This window comes from Miniopterus schreibersii, assembly GCF_964146895.1.
Source record: "Miniopterus schreibersii genome assembly, chromosome: 1".
Lineage (NCBI taxonomy): Eukaryota > Metazoa > Chordata > Mammalia > Chiroptera > Miniopteridae > Miniopterus > Miniopterus schreibersii.
Window position 1 is genome coordinate 124,667,973 of NC_138101.1, and position 23,440 is coordinate 124,691,412.

The window sequence follows — 23,440 nt, forward strand, 5'->3', positions numbered from 1 at the left end:
ACTGAGAATTGAACCTACAACCTTTTTGTGTACCAGACAACGCTCCAACCAACTGAGCCACCCAGCCAGGGCATTCCTGTTGATTTTTATTTGTAGGCTTCTTTGGCCTTTTTACCATGCTGTGGCATGAGGTTTATTGTTAGGGGGCTTATTTAGAAAAATAAATGGATTTCTCCCTGTGGCTGAGAAATAGCAGGCACTTCCATGGGACCTCCCACCTTTCACGCTTCATCCTTTCTCCACAAAATGTGAAGCTGCATGAGTTTGCTCACAGCGTACACATTTTCATCTCTCTCTGCTTTTTTGTTGCTGTTGTTAAGTGAGCTTTGATTATATTAATAAGAACTGATACCTGTGGTTTGGGTGTTATCCAAAGTTAATGGTAGCATTGATAATAACTACTATATTTATATATAAAATATGCACCATATTCTAGGCAATGCCCCTATGCTATACTGGTTTCCTTCACCCTTATTCCTATTAGGGAATTTGCATTTCTGTTAATTTTCTGTTGGTTTTAAATAAATTAGTTCTTAAGTTTTTGTAGCTCTGTGGGCCGCACCAGGGTTATAGACTACTCCCTTCAATGGATTGTCAAACCATTTTAGGCACCACATCAACCACACCTGCACCCAGAGTAGACGCATTTACTTTGTTTTTCCTTGTGACCACCACCTAGGCCCTGATAGTGAAAGCCATCTCTTTTTCTAACTTGAAGAATTTTTTCAGAGGTTCACTGAAAAGCTTTCTTCATCACCTCCGAGAACCCTGAACAAATATGATCCCTGGATGTGATACCCAGGCACTTCAAAAGTGGGTCCATTTGATTCCTACCATACTTTTGTGCAGTTTATGTCACTAAGTTACAGATCCTTTTTATCATTAGACTACATAATTACCTAACAAGTTTTGATATAATTTCCTGTAGTTTTTCCTCTTTAGAAACACTGGTTAATTCTACCAGCCAGTAGTGAAAGTCAACCTTCAGTTCTTTTAACACCATTTCCGTTTGCTACCAACATACGCTTGGTAACTGAGCCTTCTCAAACTTCACTCTTAGAACAAAAAAAGTTTCTCTTTTTTTTATTATAAAATAAGCATAACATAAAATTTACCATTGTGAGCATTTTTAAGTGTGTAATTCAGTGGCATTAAGTACATTCAGTGTTGTGTAACCATCATTACTGTTTCCAGAACATTTTCATCACCCCAAACAGAAACTCTACCCATTAAGCAATAACTCCCCATTTCTCCCTCATTCCAGCACCTGGTAATTTTTATTCTACTTTCTCTCTCTGAATTTGTTTGCCTATTCTAGATACTTCAGATGAGTAGATTCATACAATATTTTTTCTTTTGTGTTTGGCTTATCTCACTGAGCATAATGTTTTCAAGGTTCATCCATGTTGTAGCATGTATCAGCCTTTTATGGCTGAATAATTTTCCATGGTATATACCATATTTTGTTTATCTATTCATCTGTTGATGGACACTTGTGTTGTTTCCACCTTTTGGCTATTGTGAATAATGCTGTTCTGAACATTGGTGTGCAAGTATCTGTTGTGTTCCCATTTTCAATTCTTTTGCATATATACCTAGAAGTGGAATAGCCAGGTCATATGATGATTCTACATTTAGACTTTTTAGAAACTGCCATATTGTTTTCCACAGTACTGCACCATTTACATCCCCACGAGTAATGCACAAGGGTTACAGTTTCTCTACATCGTCACACACACTCATCATTTTTCATTTTTTGTTTTTGTTTTTTAATAATAGCCATGTTAGTGGGTATGAAGTAGTATCTCATTGCAGTTTTGATTTTGCATTCCCTTCTAACTAAGATCCTGAACATCTTTTCATGTATTTATTGCTATTTGCATCTTTTTGGGGGAAATGTCTGTTCAGGTTCTTTGCCCGTTTTTTAATCAGATTGTGTTTTTTTACAGAGTTATAAGAGTTCTTTACATGTTCTGCCATGTCTTTGTCTGATTTGTGAATCAGGGTAATGCTGGTCTTATAGAATGAGTTAAGAAGGGTTCTCTCCTCTTCAGTATTTTGGAAGATTTTGGGAAGAATTGGTATTAATTGTTTAAATACTTGGTAACTTCACCAGTGAAGCCATATGGTCCTGGTCCTGGCCCTCCTTTTTGTTAAAAAGAGAGGGGATGCAGGGAGAGAGAAACATCTATGTGAAAGAGAAACATCTATTAGCTGCCTCCCGTAAGCACTTGACCAGGGATCTAACCCACAACCTAGGTATGTGCGTGACCAGGAATCAAGCCCACAACCTTTTGGTGTATAGGTTGATGCTCCAACCCACTGAGTCACACCAGCCAGGGGCTGGGCTTTTTTTTAATTGGGAGGTTTTAGATAACTGATTCAATCTACTTGCTAGTTATAGATCTCTTTAGATTATCTATTTCTTTTTGTTTTTTTAAATATATCTTTATTGTTTTCAGAGAGAGGAAGAGAGAAGGAGAGAGAGAGAGAAACATCAGTGATGAGAGAGAGTCATTGATCGGCTGCCTCCTGCATGCCCCCGACTGGGTATCGAGCCCGCAACCCAGGCATGTGCCCTGACCTGGAATCGAACCACGATCTCCTGGATCCTAGGTCAATGCTCAACCACTGAGCCACACTGGGCCGGGTTCTATTTCTTTTTGAGTCAGTTTTGGTAGTTTGTGTGTTTCTAAGAATTTGTCCATTTCACCTAGATTATCCAATTTATCATTGTCCATAGTATTTTCTTATAATCTTTTTTTATTTCCATAAAATCAGTAGCAATGTCCCCCTTTTCACTCCTGGTGTTAGTAATTTGAGTCTCCTCTCTTTTTTCTCAATTATTTTTTAAGAGCAAATAGTAAAGGAGCCACATATGATACTTTTCTTTTAACCTGTATGAGTCTCAGAGTGAGAGGAAATGAGTGAAGGAGGAAGACAAAATATTTGGAGTGCTTTGAATTCATCCACATGCCATCCAACATTTTATTTATTCTTAAACTTTGGAGTGCTGTAGAACCAGCTGCTTTCTTCTGTTTGAGTATGGTAGAAAGTTCCTAGCAGGAATTCCATGGTCCTGATTCTCTCTGTGCCTGACAGCAATGTTAGATATTATAGGGGATACTAAAGGTGTTCCCCTAAAGGAGAACAGAAACGTATTCTGAAATGCACGGTAATGTAAAGTGCTATTATCTTATTAAAATCCACCAGCTTCCCAAAATGAACCAACTCTAAATATACTGTTTGTCTTTCTGGAATGGTATGATTCTTTTTATTTTGGCTGTGACAAAATTTCAAAAATTTTGAAAAAACATGCGGAAAGGTAAATTATCAGTTTATTGAATCAAAGGAAAGATTAACCAGCTAAACCTGACATGATAAGGTGCATCTAAGTCTGAGGAAGAACAGGAGTAAGAGAACTGATTGCCTCTAGTACCCTTGCCATCTCTCCTCTCTTCTCTCTTGTAGGCTTTCTTTTCTCTCACTGCCCACTCCATGTGGCAAGAAACATGGGTGTCAACAGCACCAGAATTTTATGGGTTCCATGACGGGAGGAGAACTGATTTTTACTTTCTAGATTCCACATTTTAAAATCTTAGAAAAGATGTACTGGCTCAGCAAAAGGTGCCCACCCAGTATCAACTAACCATGCCAGCGTCTTGTGGGAATATGACAGCTCTAGTATTAGCCATATGGAAGAAGGTGGGGTATGGGAAGAAAGAAATTCCCAGGAGAATGGGGCTGGTGAATGGACAGTCTTATGAAGGCCCACAATATATCAAAGCTTGTTTATAGCATGAGATGACCAAATGAAAGACCCAGTGAGCAAATTTCCAATTCTTGAGCTACTTTTTCTCTAGAGAATAGGGATTTACCCACTGGTATTATATATGTGCTTAGTTAATAAAACCTCTCCCTGGATAGCCTAAGAGTTGTAGAAGTGCCATATATATAATCTCTCAAAGATATATAGTCTCTCATTCTCTCTCTCCCTCCCTCCCTCCTGTACCCTACTTTTACTTTTGACTGCATTTAACAATTTGAGATGTATTTCACCCATTTAAAATGCACATACAGTCCAGTAGTTTTTAGTATATTCATAGAATTGCACAACCATCACTACAACCTAATTTTAGAATATTTTCTACATCCCAAAAGGAAAGCCCAGGCCCATTAGCAGCTACTGCCCTTTGCTCTCATGTTTTACCCCTCCCCCTTCTCCCCCAAGTTCCTTGCAACCACTCATCTACTTTCTGTCTCTATGGATTTGCCTATTCTGTTTGTTGTTTGTTTTTTGTTTTTTTCATATAAATGAAATCATATACTATGTGGCCTTTTACATCTGGTTTCTTTCACTTGGCATAATGTTTTCAATGTTTATCTATACTGTAACATGTCATCAGTATTTCATTTCTTTCTTTTTTTTCTTTTTTGCTGAATAATATTCCATTTTATGGATACACCACATTTTAATTATTTCAGTTGAAAATTGGTATAGTGAAATGGGATTGAAGAATATTTTAATTGTGGTGAATAAGTCTGAAACTGTAGTGCATAAAACCCAGATAGAGTGGGCAGAGGTAAGGGATGCCAAAATAAGGGTAATAGAGTTAGTGAATAGGAAACTTTCCAGAAATCAGAAATCGCAAGTGAGGCCCTGGCAGCGTAGCTCAGTTGTTGAGAGCATCCTCCTGATATGCCAAGGTTGCAGGTTCAAATCCCCAGTCAGGGCACATACAAGAATCAACCAATGAATGCATAAGTAAGTGAAACAACAAATAGATGTTTCTTTCTCCCTCCCTCCCTCTCTCTCCCCTTCTCCCTCTCCTTTCCTCTCTCTCTAAAAATCAGTTTTAAAAAAATGTTACAGTGAGAATGGAAAAGGTTATGATCAGGAAAATTTCAGAATTTAAAATATTGGAGTCTTTGAAAAACTATAACGCCCAATCTGTATAATGAGATATCATGACAGAATTTGATTTTCTAAATAGTAACTTTAATTTAAAATTGCCAAGAATCTTGATAAATTGACCTTTAAAATAGTTTTGTATTATTTTAAATTATAGCCAACCTTTGCTTATATTGTATGTTACAGATTTTCTTTTTTATAAAATTGGTTACATCAGTCATAGTTTCCATAAAACAAAATAGCTTTCAGTTCCCAATAATTAGGTTGTTTGAAATATTTGATTATAAAATACCAAATGATTTGCATTTTTTAATGTATCATTTTCTTTCAGGTTACAGTGTAGGATTTTGGAAGTCCTCCCTCCATCACATCAGAATGGTTTTTCTAATGGACATGTCAGCAATGTAGATGGAGAAACTATTATTATCAGTGATAGTGATGATTCGGAAACACAAAATAGTTCTTTTCAAAATGGGTAAGTGATTTTTATTCATTTTTAAATGTATATCAGATTGGCTAATGATATCCCATTGAAACAATTTTTTCTTTAATCCCTCCCTTCTTCCTTTCTAGTCATACTGTGGTATACTATTCAGCTAAACAATGTGGTTCCACAACACATTAGAGTTTGTAAAACTGAAACTTACTTAGTTAACTCTAGTTAGCAGAGTAAGAGCAATTGAAGCTCATCTCATTCAATTATACTTACGCATTCCACTTTTGTTTACTTGGGAAAATTCATTTTGTACTTTATTATACTTACTTTATGATACATATAATAAAGAAACGTTGTAGCCTTCTGAAATGCATTCAGTTGACAGCCTGGGTTGGCTGAGTGCTGTTGGAGAAAAATCACACAAACGCATCTAGATTGGCACTCCCTTCAGGAAAATGTAAAGTCTCAACTGAGTCCTCAACTGATTAAGAGTTTGTTTGAATATTTTAGCTCAGCTCTCTCCTGTCCTCCACAACAACCATCTAATTCTTTACTGCTCCATTCTGTTCCCTCTCTGCCTTTTAGGAATCTCAGACTTAAAAATGCTCTCTCCAGCCTGTATTGTGTGTCTCTTTTTCTTCCCTATTGTCAGTGAATAGTATCATAATCAAATAAGAAACCCGAGGCCACTCTTAAATAATTCCTTTAACTCCTTTGCTCCTGAAAATACTAGTGACAAGTTCTGTCACTCAGAACCTTGTAATTCAAGTTCTCATTTGTCTGACTTGAACTAATATATCCATAGCTAGCATTTGAGCATTTACTATGTCCTGGCACTGTCCTAAGTGCTTTATTTGCATGTTTGTCAGTTCTGGAAAAGTATTGTTATTTTTACTTAACAAAAGTCTGAGCCTTAGAAAGGTTAATTGGCTTTGCATGAGGTCATCTAAGTAGTACATTGCAAGTCTTTTGATATATCTCATTTTTTTCTTGAGTTGCTACTATTAAGCAGAAAAAGAAATTAATAGATCACTTGTCTATGTCTCTTGTTGAATACATAGTTTGGCATGCAACATTAGTGGGTATTGTGGTAGTTAATGTATGTTCTTTAGCAGCTTTGAGAGTAGTTCATGTGGTTTTTTGGACTATAGCAAAGATTATAACCCTTAGATTTAGTTTATATTAGATGAGTCTTGAATGGTTAAATACAGATTTTGTATATAAAAGATATTTTTAAATTGATGTTTAAATATGGTAAGCATTTGTTTATCTAAATTTTTCATTTTAAAATTTATCATTTGCTGGTGGGGCATGGCTCAGCTGTTGAGCATCGACCTAGGATCCAGATCACCTTTTGATTCCTGATCAGGGCACATGCCTGGGTTACGGGCTCGATCCCCAGTCAGGGGCATGCAGGAGGCAGCTGATCAATGACTCTCTCATCATTGATGTTTCTGTCTCTTTCTCCCTCTCCCTTCCTCTCTCTGAAATTAATAAAGATTTTTTTCTTTTTTTTAAAAATTATTTAAAGTTATTTTATAGTAACTTTTAATATACTCTTCTAATTCTTTTAGGTGCTTTGAGACAAGGAATGTCTAGATTCTTAGGTTTAGCACTCTGTTCACCACATTAATGTCCTTACCCTTCTTTTTAGATTTGAATATGAGCTACCTGCATGTTTTGTGGCTAATTTGTTACCTTGAGTACAAAGCAAATTAATTCAGAATCCCAGTTAGTAAGCAAATATTTTGCCTGTTATATGTAGCATTTAGAGTATTTCAATTGGTAAATCCCACTTGTGCCACTTATAACAAGCCCATTACAAAGTGTAATTGGATTTGGCCATAGGAGTAATCAGTCATAATTTCCTACCTATATAGTGTGTGCCTTCTCCTTTGAATATAGGCAGTTGGAATAAACCCTTGATATAGGAAACATGAGTAAGCTGGTCTATTATAGATATTTATTCATAGGTATTTTTAACCTGTTTGTGTTTCTCAAAGAATCTGAGTTTTCACTATATATCAACATCATAAAATGCCTGGTGGTTTATAGGTCGCTACTGCTGTACCTGGAGATGTCAGAAAGGGTGAAACATAGTTATTAGTGGCCTTTACTCTGTTGAATTACTTCTTTTTTTCTTTTCTTTTCTTTTTTTTTTTTTTTTTTGGTAATCCTCATCCAAGGATATTTTTTCCATTGATTTTTAGAGAAAGTAGAAGGGAGGGAGGGAAGGAGGGAGAGAGGGGAAGAGAGAGAGAAACATCAATGTGAGAGAGACACATCGATTGCTTGCCTCCTACACATGCCTGGACTGGGCCGGGGATCAAACCTGCAACCCAGGTGCATGCCCTTGACTGAGAATCAAACCCAAGACCCTTCAGTGTGTGGCCGACACTCTAACCCTGAGACACTGGCCAGGGCATCTGTTGAGTTATTTCTATTAATGCCCTAACTTCAGTGATTTACTTCTTGGTAGTTCCCTACCAGTAAAATGTAATCTGGATTTTCTTATGTTTTAGCAGGTGGGCTGAAGGGAAGGGAATGGAACAATCCCTTATTGGGCATTTTCCATGAGTTAAACGGTGTAACAGCACCCACATATCTTGTTTTATTTATTCCTCAGACCCATTCTATAAGAGCAGGTGGTCATATTTTTATATTTTTAAGGAGAAAGAGAAGTTGGGTTAGAAAATTTGCTGAGTATGATGTAGTTCATACCTGCAAGACATACTAAGGCAGAATACTTGGAATTAAATCTAGGTGCCCAAAATGATCATCATTTTGTGGGGAAAAGGGTGAGACAGAGGGAGAGGGAAAGAGAGAGACAAAACATGTATAACATGATCATTTGCCATTTTAACCATTTTAAATGTACAATTTAGTGGCATTAATTGCATTCTCAATGTTGTAAAATTATCACCAGTTTTCAAAACTTTTTCATCACCCTAAACAGAAGCTCTGTACCCATTAAGTAATAATTTCCCATTTCCTCCCAACCCCAACCCCTAGTAACCTCTAATCTGGTTTCTGTCTCTGAATTTACCTATTCTAGATATTTCATATAAGTGGAATCATGTAATATTTGTCCTTTTGTGTCTGGCTTATTTCACTTAGTATAATTTTTTAAAGAACATATTGTAGCATGTTGAAATTTATAACAGGATGAACGAATTAATGTACCCCCCAAAGGGAAGAAAATATACGAAGCGGGGGGGGGGGGTGTTTCGGGGGGAAGGGCGTAAGTGTGTACTTCTTTGCCAGTTCTTAAAATAAGATAAACTACATTATCTCCACTTTTGTTCTCGGATTACAAAGCTATGAAGAAGAAAGTTTAAAAGCAAATGTAAGAGCTATTTGTTTACTAATTTAACCTAAACTGGGTGCTCTGTGCTAATTCATCTCTAGTTATTTTCTTCACCCATGGAAAATTTATCAAATGAGTAATTAGAGTACCTTTGTAACATAAAATAGTGCTTTGTGTACTATTTTGGTTAATAGAATGGTGAGGGATATTGGTAACATATAAAATTCTAGTTAAACTAAAAATACATTAGGTTCTGTTATAGTATGTTCTTAGAAACTAGATTTGCATTTAAAACCTCACATTTCCAAAGAAATTATTAACTGATTTATATCTTTTCTCTGCTATTTTTAGGAAGAAAAGAGATGCAATTGATCCCTTATTGTTCAAGTACAAGGTGCAACCAACTAAAAAAGAATTGTTTGAGTGCGCTATTGTTAAAGCCACACAAATCAGGTAAATTCAGTACCTTCCTTATGCTGGTTTAAAGTAGTATAATTATGTTAGGTTAAGAGATTTGATGTAGAACAAATGGGTAGTGCTGCAAGTGGTTGCTTCCTTTTTTTTTTTTTTTTCTCTTAATCCTCACCTGAGGATATTTTTTCCATTGCTTTTCAGAGAGAGTGGAAGGGGTGGGGATGGGAGAGAAAGGGAGAGAGAAAGAAACATCGATGTGAGAGAGACACATCAATTGGTTGCCTCCTGCTCACCTACGAAGGCTGGGGATCGAGCCTGCAACTGAGGTACATGCCCTTGGCCAGAATCGAACCTGGGAACCTTCAGTCCAAGGGCCAACACTAACCACTCAGCCAAACTGGCTCAGGCAGGTTACTTCCTTTTTTAAAATAAATGTACATTTATATGTTCATAGACTGATTCCATAATGGATTCCATGAGGCCTTTATTTAGATTTGTAAATAACCCCAAATGGTCTTCACATCTAAGAAATTATGAAGGATCCTATTTATGAAGTACTTCCCTTGAGAAAACTCAATTTTCAAAGCTGAGATGTCTGATGGTGCTTACAAATATTTCGGTCACATTTGTAATATTTTATTCATTAGACACAAACATCTCATAAGTCTCATTCCTTAAGAAAGTTAAATAAAAATTGAGTATCTTTAAAAATTCCTCTTTAAGACCTAATCAAAAGAGAGAGGTAGTAAGTGGTTAATATTTAGAAGAATCAGCCTGTACATAGGGGAAGATCCCTATTGTTGCCCGTTGAGGTTGGGCTCTTAGTCATTGAATAAGTTGACATATCAGCCAACCATCAGCTTGCCCTGCAGAAGTCCTTCTTGCATTTCCTTTGAGTTGTACTTATTCTCTCGTCCCTGCTGCCCCGTATGTACCCATGTGTTTGAAGAAAAGTGATGATAATATTTGTGGGAGGACTTCTACTTAAAAACTTCTCCATAGTTTGTTTAGTCATAAAAGCTTTTAATGTGACTTTTTCTTGAAAGGAATACATTGAATTTAACTAAAGCATTTACTTTCCAGAAATACTTGTGTGTTATTTATTGTGTTTGCTTTGTTGTGGTGGTGTTTATTACTGTTGTGGTTACTCTTTTTGAATTTAGGAACAAGGGAGAATGAAAAATAGTATATTCTTAGAATTTTAAGAATTCTAATTCTCTTTCATTTTAATACCATGAATTTGTTGGCTGCCATATGAAGTTTAAATACAAAATATTTTAGAATTTGATAAAATCCATGTCCTACTCTGTTCACAATATCCATCTGAATGTTCGCTTTACTTAGTGTTATGTGATATCTGGTAACCTACTGATTTTAATTTTTTAAAGAATTTTAATCGTGATAACTTGTAGGAATGATCATCTAATTTTATAAGATTTAGCTTACTCTTCGTAGTATATTTTCCTTGAGGCTAATTTGATTTCTAAGTGGTTCCTAAGCAATAAATGCATATACTATTTTTAATGGACTTCTATAATAGACCTAGTCAAGTAGATCTTATAACATTCTACATGAATACTTCTGAATAAAGTTTCTTGTTACTTCTACATAAATACTCTTAGAAAATGAAATGTCCTTTTCCTAGGCTTGAAATTGAGGTTATGGGTTTATAGAAATTATTGAGTTTGGATTGAATTCTTTTATATTAACACTTTCTTCTTCTCTTTATTTCCCTCTTAGCCGGAGAAAACACCTATTTTCTCGTGATAAACTAAAGCTTTTTCTAAAGCAACACTGTGAACCACAAGATGGAGTCATTAAAATTAAGGTAATTAGAAAAGTGAAACTATTTGTTAGAAAGAAGAAAAAAAGAAATGGGTAGTGATATAAAGTCATAACATTACAAAAATGTTATTTCAAAGTTGTTTGAAAATAGCTCTCTTTTTATCTAGAGCCAATTTTTAGTAATTTTCTTTATATATTGGATTAAATACTGGTTTTGCAATTTCTAGAATTGCTAGGTAGTGCAGGTACTACCACTTCCCCCCCTGATAAAAACAATAACCAGGTGAGAACAGATGAAAAACTTGGGGGGGAAAGGTTGTGGGAGTGGGATAACTATAATTTTCTTAATAGTGTGGTTCTGGCTCACAAAAATAGATTAAAGAACAATGCTAAAATAGGTCCTACTAGATAGGAGAGCAGCATATATAATAAAAAGAACATCAAAGCAGATAGGATTTATTTTATTCGTAACCATTAATAGAAGGAAAAATCAAGTCTAGAAACCTCACATTGTACACTGGGTAAAAAAGTTAAATGGTAAAATTAATACTTAAAAATGAGAAATATTTAACACACATTGGAAGAAATGTTAAATCTAAGTAAAAACCGAGTAGAATGAGTAGGAGAGTTGTACATGTGTCAGAAATCAGCCATTGTGTGCTTAAGATTGATTCATTTCATTATATGTAAATGTTACTTCAAAAGAAAAGAAATGAAAAAAAAAATAGATGAGTTTACTCTATGTGAAAAGTAGCCTTTTAAATCTCTGGAGACCAAGATAGGTTATTTATTAAAGAAAACTGGGCCCTGGCCAATGTTTCTCAGTGGTTATAGAGCGTCGGCTATCACACCAAAGGGACTGGGGTTCCATTCCCAGCCAAGGGCATGTGCCTGGGTTGGAGGTCTTATTCCCAACCCCAGCCAGCCAGTCAGGGCACATGAGGGAGGCAACCAATTGATGTGTGTCTCTCTCACATCAATGTTTCCCTCCCTCCCTCTCTCTTTCCATCTCCCCCTCCCTCTCTCCCCCTGCCCTTCCCCCCTCCCTTCCACTCTAAAAAATCAATGGGAAAAACACCCTCAGGTGAGGATTAACAACAACAAAATAACAATGAAAAAAGAAAATTTCATACAAAATTATTTAAAAGCAAAGCAAATAAAATATTCTTGTGTAAGGGTAGTTTGGAAACAGTTATAGAATTTAAGAAACTGTTGAAACATTCTTGAGTATTGCATTTTAATTTTGGTTTTCTTTCTTGTAAAGCCGATTAATTATGTAGTTTTTTAAAGAATCAAGTAAACTAAAATATATATTACTTCATAATAGCATAAGAAATTCTAATGTTTTGGACCTGGTCTAACATGTCAGTCATGTGTGGTTTACTAATTGTTATTATTGTACCCTATGTCTTTTTTTATAAAGGCATCATCTCTTTCAACATATAAAATAGCAGACCAAGATTTTTCTTATTTTTTCCCTGATGATCCACCCACCTTTATCTTCAGTCCTGCTAACAGGAGAAGAGGGAGACCTCCCAAACGAGTATCTATTAGTCAGGTAAGTAGAGGATAGATAAAAACTACCTTGTAGCTCTTAATTAAACTATTCAAAATCAAGAGTAGTGGTTGGCTCCCCTACCTCCACAGCCTGTAGGAAGGAACACATTCCTTCACACACAAAAAATGTGTGTACTACATGGTGATAACCGCTCAGCAGCGAGGCTTGTAGAAGCTTCAGGTGTGAATTAGACACGGCTCTCGTGCTACAGGGATTTTATACTGCAGCGGAAGCAAGCATAAAGCAATTACTAAAATGTAAACCAGGATAAAATAGAATAAACGATGGTTGAAGCATAAGGAGTATTTAATACATGAGAGATAGTAAAGCAGCTTAGAGACATTATTTTCACAAGAAATAAGGTAGAAATAAACTTTTGACGTATTTTAACTGGCCACAGAATGTTTCTGATTTATTTTTTCTCTACCACTTACATATTTGATGTCTACACCATCTAGTCTGTAAGGATTTATTTTTGTTTTTCTAATGTGTATTTTTTTAAGTCTCCCTTTATAGATTACCAGTTGTTTTTTCTGGAAGGTGTTTTTGTACTAATTTGTAGGCTATAGAATTAGTACTATGATTAGAGTTGTTAAAAATTCGAAAAGGACAAAAACTGTGATTTGACTCACACGGAATAGAAAACAAGCAGCAGGTGACCTGACCAAACAAAGAAAACCACAGATACAGACCACAAAATGGTAGTTACCAGAGGGGAAGGGGGGTCAAATATATGGTAACAGAAGGAAACTAGACTTTGGGTGGTGAGCACACAGATAGTGAATTATAATGCTGTACACCTGAAATTTACATAGTTATTAACCAATGGCAACTTAATAAGTACCGTATTTTTATTTTTTATTAATCCTCACCCAAGGATTTTTTTTTTTTTTTTTTTTTTTTTTTTTTGAGAGAATGGAAGGGATGTGGAGGGACAGAGAGAAAAACATCGATTGAGAGACACATCGATTAGTTGCCTCCCACACGTGCCCCGATCAGGGCCAGGGATCGAGCCTGCAACCGAGGCACATGCCCTCTATCAGAATCGAACCCTCGACCCTTCAACCCACAGGCTGACGCTCTAACCACTGAGCCAGACTTTATTTTTTTAAGTTAAAAAAATTCTTTTAGCGGGAGCTGGGTGGAGGGGGTCAATGGGGGAAAGAGAGGGACATCTGTAATACTTTCAACAAAAAAGATGTATGTTTAAATTTTTTATTGATTTTAGAGAGGGGGGAAGGGAGACAGAGAAACATTGATTTGTTGTTCCACTTATCTATGCATTCGCTGGTTGATTGTTGTATGTGCCCTGACCGGATCAAACCCGCAACCTTGGTGTATCAGGATGGCACTCTAGCCAACTGAGCTAACCACCAGGGCCTGAATATCATGTTTTTTAAAGTTCAGTGACAGAACTTTTAGAATAAAACCTCATTTAAGTATAAAGAAAGTGTCATTGAGGGCTATACATTTTTTGTTTTTTATTCTTACTGTAAGAACAAGACAGACCATCAGTTTGTGTAAGTTGTGGTTCTACAACCTTAGTTTCTTGGTTTGTGTTTTAGGAGGACAGCATTGCTAATAAACAGACTTTTGCAAGTTATAGGAATAAAGCTACTAAAGAGAGAGACAAACTTTTGAAACAAGAAGAAATGAAGTCACTGGGTGAGTTTTAACATTCTCTCCAAAAATTGTTTATATACAGGAAAGAATATTTCTCTGTGCCTGAGTGGGAGATGTTTCTAAAATGCCTATTTCTGGAGTTTTTAAAAAGCATAAATCAGTTTTTTCCTTTAGGCATCTATTGACTTTTATGATAAATGAGACCTCTGCTTATCTCTTAAAATTATTTCAAGGTATAGCATAGCCCATGTTAAACTGACCTAGTGTTAGATTAAGCTCAAGTTGGAGTTTCTAGAGCTTACAAACTGTTTTAGGCCATTTTGTTTGAGTCACACAGCCTTATAAAACGTGGCTTCCCAAACCTGACTGCATATGAATCTCTTGGGAATGTTATTAAAAACGAAGATTCTAAATTAGTAGATCTGGGTGAGAAGAGATTCTGTATTTCCAAAAAGGTGATAACCTGGCTGCTGTTCTTGGGGCCACACTTTGAGTAGCAGGGCTTTCAAAGGCAGGTAAATGTTTGTCCCACTGCAGTAGTTTGTCTTATATACTCAGCCAGCTTGCTTTTTCAGTTTTAATCACCTGCTGGCTCCCTCCAGGAATTTATAACCCCTGTGTTTCTCTGCTGATCTCATTTAACCTTAAATTATTTCAGGATTCTTTTGTTATATTACAAAATGTGTTGTGTTCTGTCTCTATACAGTTCTAACTTTGACCTTCTCCACAGCTTTTGAAAAGGCTAAATTAAAAAGAGAAAAAGCAGATGCTCTAGAAGCAAAAAAGAAAGAAAAGGAAGATAAAGAGAAAAAGAAGGAAGAATTGAAGAAAATGGTTGAAGAAGAGAGACTGAAGAAGAAAGAGGAAAAAGAAAGGCTTAAAATAGAAAGAGAAAAGGTATTCACTTAAATATATTAGCTATGCTCTCTACATATAGCGTAAATAGTGCTTTACACATTCCAATTCATGGTTAATTTTCAAGGGTTTTTACCAGTTTCATTCACATTTATAATTGTGTATAAAGCACTGATAAACAGTATTGATTTACCTCCCATTGATCTTTTGCTTTGAAAAATTTAATGAATTATTTAAGGTTCAACATATAATAACATGCTTTATACCTCAAAGCTTCTTTTAATGTATAATTCCTGTGTAATCAATGTGTAATTCTACTGTGTTAATTTTCTTCATCATTTAGACTTTGAAATTTAGGGAAGGTGATAATGCGTAAAACCTTTAAAAGTAAAATACAATAAAATCTATGACTAACAAAAATTGTTACAGAGTTGCTATTCTCCTTAAAGAATAATATATCTGTGATGATAAGAACATTCAGCAAATCTTTAGTACAATCTTTAGTGGTAGATGTTCCTTAGAGTATCCTGTAGCTGGTTTTTTCCAAAGACAGTCATTGTCATTGGTTTTCTGAGATACTCACAAGTAACCTTAGATGATGGTGTTATACACAGTGTTTGTTTAAACTGCCTGAAATTTTATGAATTATTTCAAATAGGCCATTGCAGTGGGGGTGGAGGTGTCTAATATACATTCATTCCAGAAAAGGCAGAGAACAAAAAAAACACTTGTTATTTAAATGGTAGCATTTAGAGATAGCATTGTTAACACCTTGATTAATTTATTTCTAATCTTTATTCTGGACCTTAAAAAAAGAGGTCCAGCATTTATAATTTTGTATACTTTTTTGTTTAACATTATAAACATTTCTTCATGTTATTAAATAAACTAAGGTGGGGTTTTTAGTGACTGCTTAATAGTTAATCAAAAAGATATAGCTAAGTGCTTTATAATTTTTTGCCTATAAATAATGATACTCTGTTTAAATTTGTGAATAAATTTCCTCCTTTTGGATTATGTCCCTGGATAAATTTGTAGAAGTAGAATAATAGGTCAAAGGATACAAAAATTTTTTAAACTTTCTATACATGTACATAGATATTTGTTTACCAAACATTTTGTGCTTATTTGCACTCAGCAGCAGTGAATGAGAATACCCATTCTATTACATCCTATAAGAATTATGTTGTAGTAGTGGGATGACTTATTTCAACAGACTACTCAAAACACAGTTAATAAGTTTTGTAACCATCTAGTCATTTTATGTTGAAAATTTGATAAGTGCACATCTGTTTACCTTTGGTGTTTCTAAATTTCAAAGGAAGAATATTAACATATATTAAACATTTATTGGAAAAAATATAATAAAATATTTTATTTATACTGTGCTTTATTAGTAACTTCTTTTAGGACAGTATTTATCTTGCAGTTTCAAATATCAGAACCAAGAAGTAAGGGTTTCAAAAGACCAAGTGAGCAAGAGAAATGGCCTGGATTAAAAAGAAAGAAGTTCATTAACTGTACTCTAATATTCCTTTCACTTACTGCTCCCTCTGTGTATCTCTAGGCTGTCAGTCAGGTTTAAATGAATCTTGAAAGCAACCAGTGTATTGCAAATATAAGGGGAGGTTTTATTTTAGGTACTGTAATAATTTGTTACCTACTTTGTCAGGATCTAATTGATTTGAAGTATGGGGAGAGCTGCTATAGGCAGAGCCAGATTGAATTAATACTTATCCAGGAACTACTGTGTTGGACATTTTCCATCTTTGTAGCAGTTATGTCAGGTAGGCATTGTTTTGATCAGTGGTTCTAACACTTTAGTGTGCATCAAAATCACCAGAAAAGCTTAAAACATCCTTTGTTGATTCCCAGCCCCAGAGTTCCTGATTCAGTAGATCTGGCGTAGGGCCTAAGTGTTTGTATTTTTACAAGTTCCCAGGTGATGCTGATGCTGCCTTATAAATTTCTTATGAGAATTTTTATTAACCTTTTGTTTTAGGAAAGAGAGAAATTACGTGAAGAAAAACGAAAATATATGGAACACTTAAAACAGTGGAGTAAACCTAGAGAAGATATGGAATGTGATGATCTTAAGGTATAAGTTTGTTGTGTTATGTTTCACACACCCATGTTCTGTGTGCCCTATGTGGCTTTGCTGATGAAATCTTTCTTTCTTTTTAATAGTCTTTTCTTTCTTTATTATTTAACTGAGAGGAAATAGCCAGTTAAGCAAATGCTATATTTAGAGTTTCAAGATAGCATTTCCTAACAGGCTTTGATAATGATTTTTATTCTGGAGAAATAATTGGTCATTTTTGTGATCCTTGATAATCTAATAACCAGTGGGGCCAGGATGCATTTAGCTGGGTTGCTGGATAAAGAGTTCTTTCATGCCCTTGCTGGGTGGCTCAGTTGGTTGGAGCGTCATCCCGTACACCAGAGGGTTGCAGGTTTGATCCCCAGCCTGGGTCCCTATGGGAGGCAACCAGTCCATCTGATCGATGTTTCTCTCTCTCCCCCTTCCTCTCTCTCAAATCAATGAAAACATCCTCAGAGGAGGATTAAAAAAAGAATTCTTCCTGTCTCCAGAAATCATCATAATATTCAAACCAAACTCATTCAGCTCAGTTTATAAGGAAGCATTTCTAAGTCAGTAGATGGTGGATTAATTATGTTCCGTATCTTAAGGAGATCCCACATTGAAGATAATATTGGCACAACTGTCTTGACCTCAGAATCTAGGTTAAAAGTCCCTCTTAGCTAGGAAATGTAGTCAGAAGCACACGTTAGCCTAAAGTTACGTTCTTAATTCGATGAAGGAAAAAGTCCTTAGAGACTATGGTTTAGTAAAGTTGGAATAAAGCCAGGACATCTGTAATTTTAAAAGTTCTGAAAGTGATTGTTGTAAACATTCAGAGTTGAGAACCACTAGTCTACATTAAATAATTCTTATTAGTAAAAAGTATATCATATTTATCTTTTATAATTTCCTATACTGGGCTCAAATAGTTACATAAATTGTTTAATCTTGTAGGAACTTCCAGAACCAACTCCAGTGAAAACTAGACTACCTCCTGAAATCTTCGGTGATGCTCTGATGGTTTTGGAGTTCCTTAACGCGTTTGGGGAACTTTTTGATCTTCAAGATGAATTTCCTGAGGGAGTAACCCTAGGCAAGTACTGTTGCTGTGTTATAGTTCACCCTAAAATTGGTGGCTTAAAATAACATTATTATCTCTCTAAGTTCTACGTAGTCACTGGACCTAGCTCTCTAGTCCTCTGTTAGGTCTCATGAGGTTACTGTCAGACAGTGGCTGGAACTGGAGCCATCTGAAGACTTATCTAGCTACATGTTCGAGATGACTTCTTCACACACATGCCTGGTGCCTTGGCATCTCGCTCCATCAGAGTAGCCTACACTTCTTATGTGGCAGCTGAGGACTCCAAGAGGCAGGACACAGAAACTGCCAGCCTTCTTAACTGCTAGGCCTGGAACTGGCACGCCTTATTTCTGCCCTATTCCATTAGTCAGGCCTGCCAGGATTCAAGGCGTGAAAGAATAGACTCTGCTTCTTGATGGTAGTAAGAAGTAAGTGCAGGGAAGGAAGGAATTGACATCAGATGTATTTGGAGACAAGTTGATGGTCTATCTTTAATTTGTGATTCTGTTTTGCCTCTGTACTTACATACTTAAATTTGTATGAACATCATTTTAAGAGCTAACAGAATGAGTAGAGCTTTGGATCCCATTTTGGATCTTCAGCTGTCAAATGGTAAAATAGTATCTTAAGATCCAAGTGAAGACCCTCAAAGATGGAATTATAATGCCCCTCTTATTTTAATAAGAGTGTATTTTTCAGTAGGGCTTTTACATTCCCTCAATTTCTCTCTCTGAGCTAGGTGAGGTATGAATTGTTGTTACAAGTCTAAATAATGCTGGTTTAGGTAAGGTGAATTAGATAAACATTTATGACTTGGATTTGATATTAGGATTACACCTAGTGCTGGTGATTACCTCTGCTATGAACTATTTGTTAAAAGTAATGTCCCACATAGTTCTTAAGAACAATGGGGCAACAATAACAAATCTTTACATTGCTATTCAAATTAGAATAAAATCATAATTTTTAAGACGTGCCTTAATTTGCACCTCAAATTTAAACTTAGATGAAATATTGTATTGATCTACTGAGTCTAATTTGGATTTCTTGAACGTGGTGATTTTGGCTTATGATTTTGTTGAATTTATTGTAATCATTATAATTGTTTATTTTACCTTAGATAATATTTGGCTCTACTTTGATAAATGAGCACTTAAGAAAATAGTTACATAGGCTATTATTGTTTGAAATGTTTAGTATTCCATTGGAGTTGTTTTGTCAGTACATGAACAGAACTTTAAATTCATTTTAAACATTTTATTCACAGAAGTGTTAGAGGAAGCTCTTGTAGGAAATGACAGTGAAGGCCCACTATGTGAATTGCTTTTTTTCTTCCTGACTGCCATCTTCCAGGCGATAGCTGAAGAAGAAGAGGAAGTAGCCAAAGAGCAAATAACTGATGCTGACACCAAAGGTCAGAATTCATATTATTGTTGATTGATAGTGACTTTGTAGTGACACTTATTTTTGAAGGTTATTTTAAATTAACTTGGCTTTTACAGTTATAAAATATAGTTGTTCAAGTTACCAAATTCTTGAGTCATATACCAGGAACATGTCAGTTGTTGTATAAAAACTTGGTTTTAATGTATCCTGTTTCTGATGTCTTAAAAATATTTTCTCCCCAATCTATCTTGCCTTTTATTCCTTGAGTTCTTCTGTGTAGCAGCATCACAGATCTCATTGACTGGCATCTGTAATTACAAGAAAGTCTGCTAAGTAGCACTGATTTTTTGCCCCCACCTAAGGAAATACTTTTATTGTTGTAATTAATACTTTAAATTGAAAATACTACTGCTGATTTCATTTTAGATCTGACAGTTTTTAATTCAGAGTTAAGTAAAATTTTATTTTTTATTTGGCTATTTAGTTTGAATTAAAACTTTTGCTCCTTAAATTCTATGTACTTAAATATCTGGAGTTAGTGTGTAGTACATCTTAATGTAGGAATAATTCTTGGATAAACTCTTTTTAATTTTTAAAACAGAGTACATTTACTATTTTGTTTAGGATTTACTACAGTCAGGAATCATTAAGCCTTTATATTAAGAGATTGATTTGGCTTCCTAAATAATACTTTATGTGAACTTGGCCACCTATAAGATTTAGGATCAGAAGCTTTATTAAACAACACTTTAGTGTATTGCATAAAAATTCACAATAAGAAATAACTATTGGGAAACATCTTGATAGTAGAAGCTTGGTACAAAAAGATAGGACATTCTTCCATTCAAATAATATTGTTGCCCTTAGATAATTTGAACTCGTTTTCCTTTATGCCTGGTCCTTGGAGCAGCAAGATAATGACGAGTATGCGTCCAGTGTTGGTTGCCTTTTGATTTTACAGCCTAAGTTCAAGCAAAATATATTCTCTAGCTTGAGTGCTAATCACCATAGATCCGTTATCAAGGCCATTCTAGCAACGTGGCCCCCATTGTCATCACAGATAACTTAGTCAATTAAATGAGATTCTACAGAAGGGAAGACAGTAGGGTAAATCTGTTTTTGTTTTTGTTTTTTTTCTTTTTGTTTTTTAATTTTATTTTTGTTTAAAATATTACAGATGTCCCTTTTTCTCCCCAATGACCCATTCCACCCTGTCCCTTCCCCCTCCCCAGTCCCTCTCCCCACCATTGTCCATATCCTTGGGTTGTGCATATATGCATATAAATTCTTGGGTAAATCTGTTTTTAAAACATCTAAAGATTATTTCAAATGACAAGTACCAGCACTAAAGATGGATTATCTAAGACAGACAATGTAGCACATATTCATTCTTGTAACCATTAGGATGTCTTAATCACCAATAACATCACAGGGTTATTGACCAAGTTCTGACCTTAATGCAGGACATAAAACTGTATTTAATGCAGCACTTGAAGCAGATGAGTATTGTAGTTTTGGAAGTCCCCGTGACAAAAAGTAGATAACAAGGTAATTGTGTTGGAAAATCAGCTAGTGTTAAGGAAAAATATATGTGACTGTTGGTATTTGTATTGTCATTATATTTTGTATTCATGATTTGTTTGATCTATAATTTTTATAGCTCTACTCCTTTATAGAACTCTCCATGCATATAAATGTAAGGTCTCTGAATAAGTATTGGCCATTACATAAAAATTGTAATGCTCCTTTTGAAAACATTTATTTAAATGTTAAGGGGTGGGGGGAGACGTACTTGAGAATTTTTCACCTTCCTCTCACTTCCCTCTTATTTTTTACTACATTTTACGTAGTTATTCCAATTTTCATAGGGGCCCTAGATTGTTCCCCCAGGTATTTTTCATATATCCTCCCATCTCAGAAACAAAAAAGCTTTTCCACAGTTTTCCTAAAGCAATTGAATAGTCGGATGGGATTGAATATCTCTTACTTTCTCTTTAGCTGGTCTCTTCCTGCTATTTCTAGAAAGGGGGAAATTGATCTTAGTGATGAGAAAACAGGTTCAGTGAGGTTATTTACTGAAGATCAAATAGCTAGTAAGTGATATAAGACACGGTATGTGCATTATTTCATTTAACCCTTTTATCACCCTTGTGAGGTAGATACTATTATTTTCTGCCTTTTACATATAAAGAAACTTAGACTTAGGGAGTTTCATTAACTTACCCAAAGACACATAGCTAATAAGAAAGTGATAGGATACAAGCTCAGGCAGTCAGGTCTAGAGCTTCATAATGACTATGCTATAATGGTAAAAAAGTTGAAATTTTAAGTATTTGTTTCCCTAACATTGCCCATAAATTTATCTGTACTCAAGAAGATCTAATTTCTTTGGCTTTTGGTCTCTCTGTTGTTACAGAAAATCTTGTAAATTTTTACCAGCAGTTTTTAAAATCTTATATTAAAAATATTTATTTCTCACTTTAATCTTACATCATAAACTTAAAAGCCCTTCGAAGTATAGGAATAAAAGCATCCTCCTTAAAATAGTTTTGTATATTTGCTGCAATATTGTTTAGTGTTGGAATTTTATGTACATAATTCTAGCCTACTATGATGATAAAAGTATCTTTTAGATAGTCATAACACATACAGTTCAACTATATATTCTCTTGGTATGATGTACCCAAGTGACCATCTCCAAGCAAATCCTAGAGTGATATTTACAGTTTCTGGAGAGTACCATTTGGTAGATAAATTGAGTTAAGTAATGCATATTTTAATATGTTCATTTAACACAATTAAAAGTAAACTGCTACTTCATTGGTTATCCATTTCCTAAGGCCTTTATAGCCTTTGTCCTAGGAAATTATAACTTACTATAGATAAAGTAAGTTGAACGTGTGATTGCTGCAAAGGAAGAGGGCCAATACACTTTTACAGCTCTACAACTAGGACTGTTGTTAATTTTAGAGTGCCTATTAATTGTAAATTTGTTTGGCTTTATATGTAAAATGAAAATTAAGGAAAGTTTTAGGTCTAGTATTTTCCTGGCGAGGAAGAATATAATGTCTGTGTTTGGACTAGATTCATGGCCTGGTAAGAATGACTTCTGCATATATGTAAAATTTAGTCAGATAATTTCTTCTGTGTAGTATTGTTTATGCCTTAAGTTGCATGAACTTATCAGTGATTGTAATCAAACAGGATACCAGAGCTGCCTTTTTCCTTTAGTGAAAGACAGCAGTTCTGTTTTCTAAGATTCATTTTGTGAGCTTGTGAACTTTGGGAAGGAATTCATATAGTAGAAGGTTAATGAACCACAGAACCAGTTTAGCCCAATGATTTTCCAAACTTTAATCCATGGAGTCCTTCAGGTGGTACAGGGATTTCTTGGTGCCACTGCAGGAGGGTTGGAAAGATGAATGGGCAGGATTGTCATCTCCATAACCCTACTTTAACAAGGGCATCTTTTATCTCTTTTATATTGGGCTTCCAAGAATTATTTGAAGAATTTGAAAACTGCTGATCTAGACTCACCCCTTCAAGAAAAATGAAGCCGATTAAGTGATTAATCTTAAGGCTACATAACGAGGAACTAGGGACTGGCAGAGCTAAGACTAGAATATACATGATCTGACTCAGTCTGAAGCTGAGTCCACTGTACTATGACATCAGCTTAAGTTTTGTAAGCTTAAAGTTTTTCATAGTTGACACTTTAATTTTTTTATCATTTATGTATTATAATTAGAAATAATTATATATGCTAATACTTTAAATACATTGGTACTTGTTGATTTGCTCTTTAGTCCTATTTGTAAGCTAAACACTGTTTTCAAAGCTAAAGCAATTTACTTAGAAAACACAGGAAAATCTTCCTATTGTTTTTTAGATTGGAGAGTTTTCAAAATCAAAACATAAATGTATAGGATAAATCCGTGGTTAAGTGATAGCAGTGCTGTTTTTAAGTTCTTTAGCTTTTTCTGTGCTGGTTTTGTGATGA

The 23,440-nt window shown here is 35.1% G+C and overlaps 1 protein-coding gene across 4 annotated transcripts in view; it reads left to right on the top strand.

Moving 5' to 3' along the window:
• Positions 1-23,440, top strand: part of BAZ1A (bromodomain adjacent to zinc finger domain 1A) — a 71,470-nt gene that overhangs the window by 15,786 nt on the left and 32,244 nt on the right. For all 4 annotated transcript variants that reach the window (XM_081131241.1, XM_081131243.1, XM_081131244.1 and 1 more), the window contains exons 4-12: positions 5,244-5,387; positions 9,007-9,108; positions 10,810-10,897; positions 12,278-12,412; positions 13,978-14,077; positions 14,766-14,932; positions 16,893-16,988; positions 17,928-18,066; positions 19,322-19,468. In XM_081131241.1, coding sequence (XP_080987367.1) covers positions 5,244-5,387; positions 9,007-9,108; positions 10,810-10,897; positions 12,278-12,412; positions 13,978-14,077; positions 14,766-14,932; positions 16,893-16,988; positions 17,928-18,066; positions 19,322-19,468 — 1,118 coding nt within the window. The remainder of the gene's footprint in view (positions 1-5,243; positions 5,388-9,006; positions 9,109-10,809; positions 10,898-12,277; positions 12,413-13,977; positions 14,078-14,765; positions 14,933-16,892; positions 16,989-17,927; positions 18,067-19,321; positions 19,469-23,440) is intronic.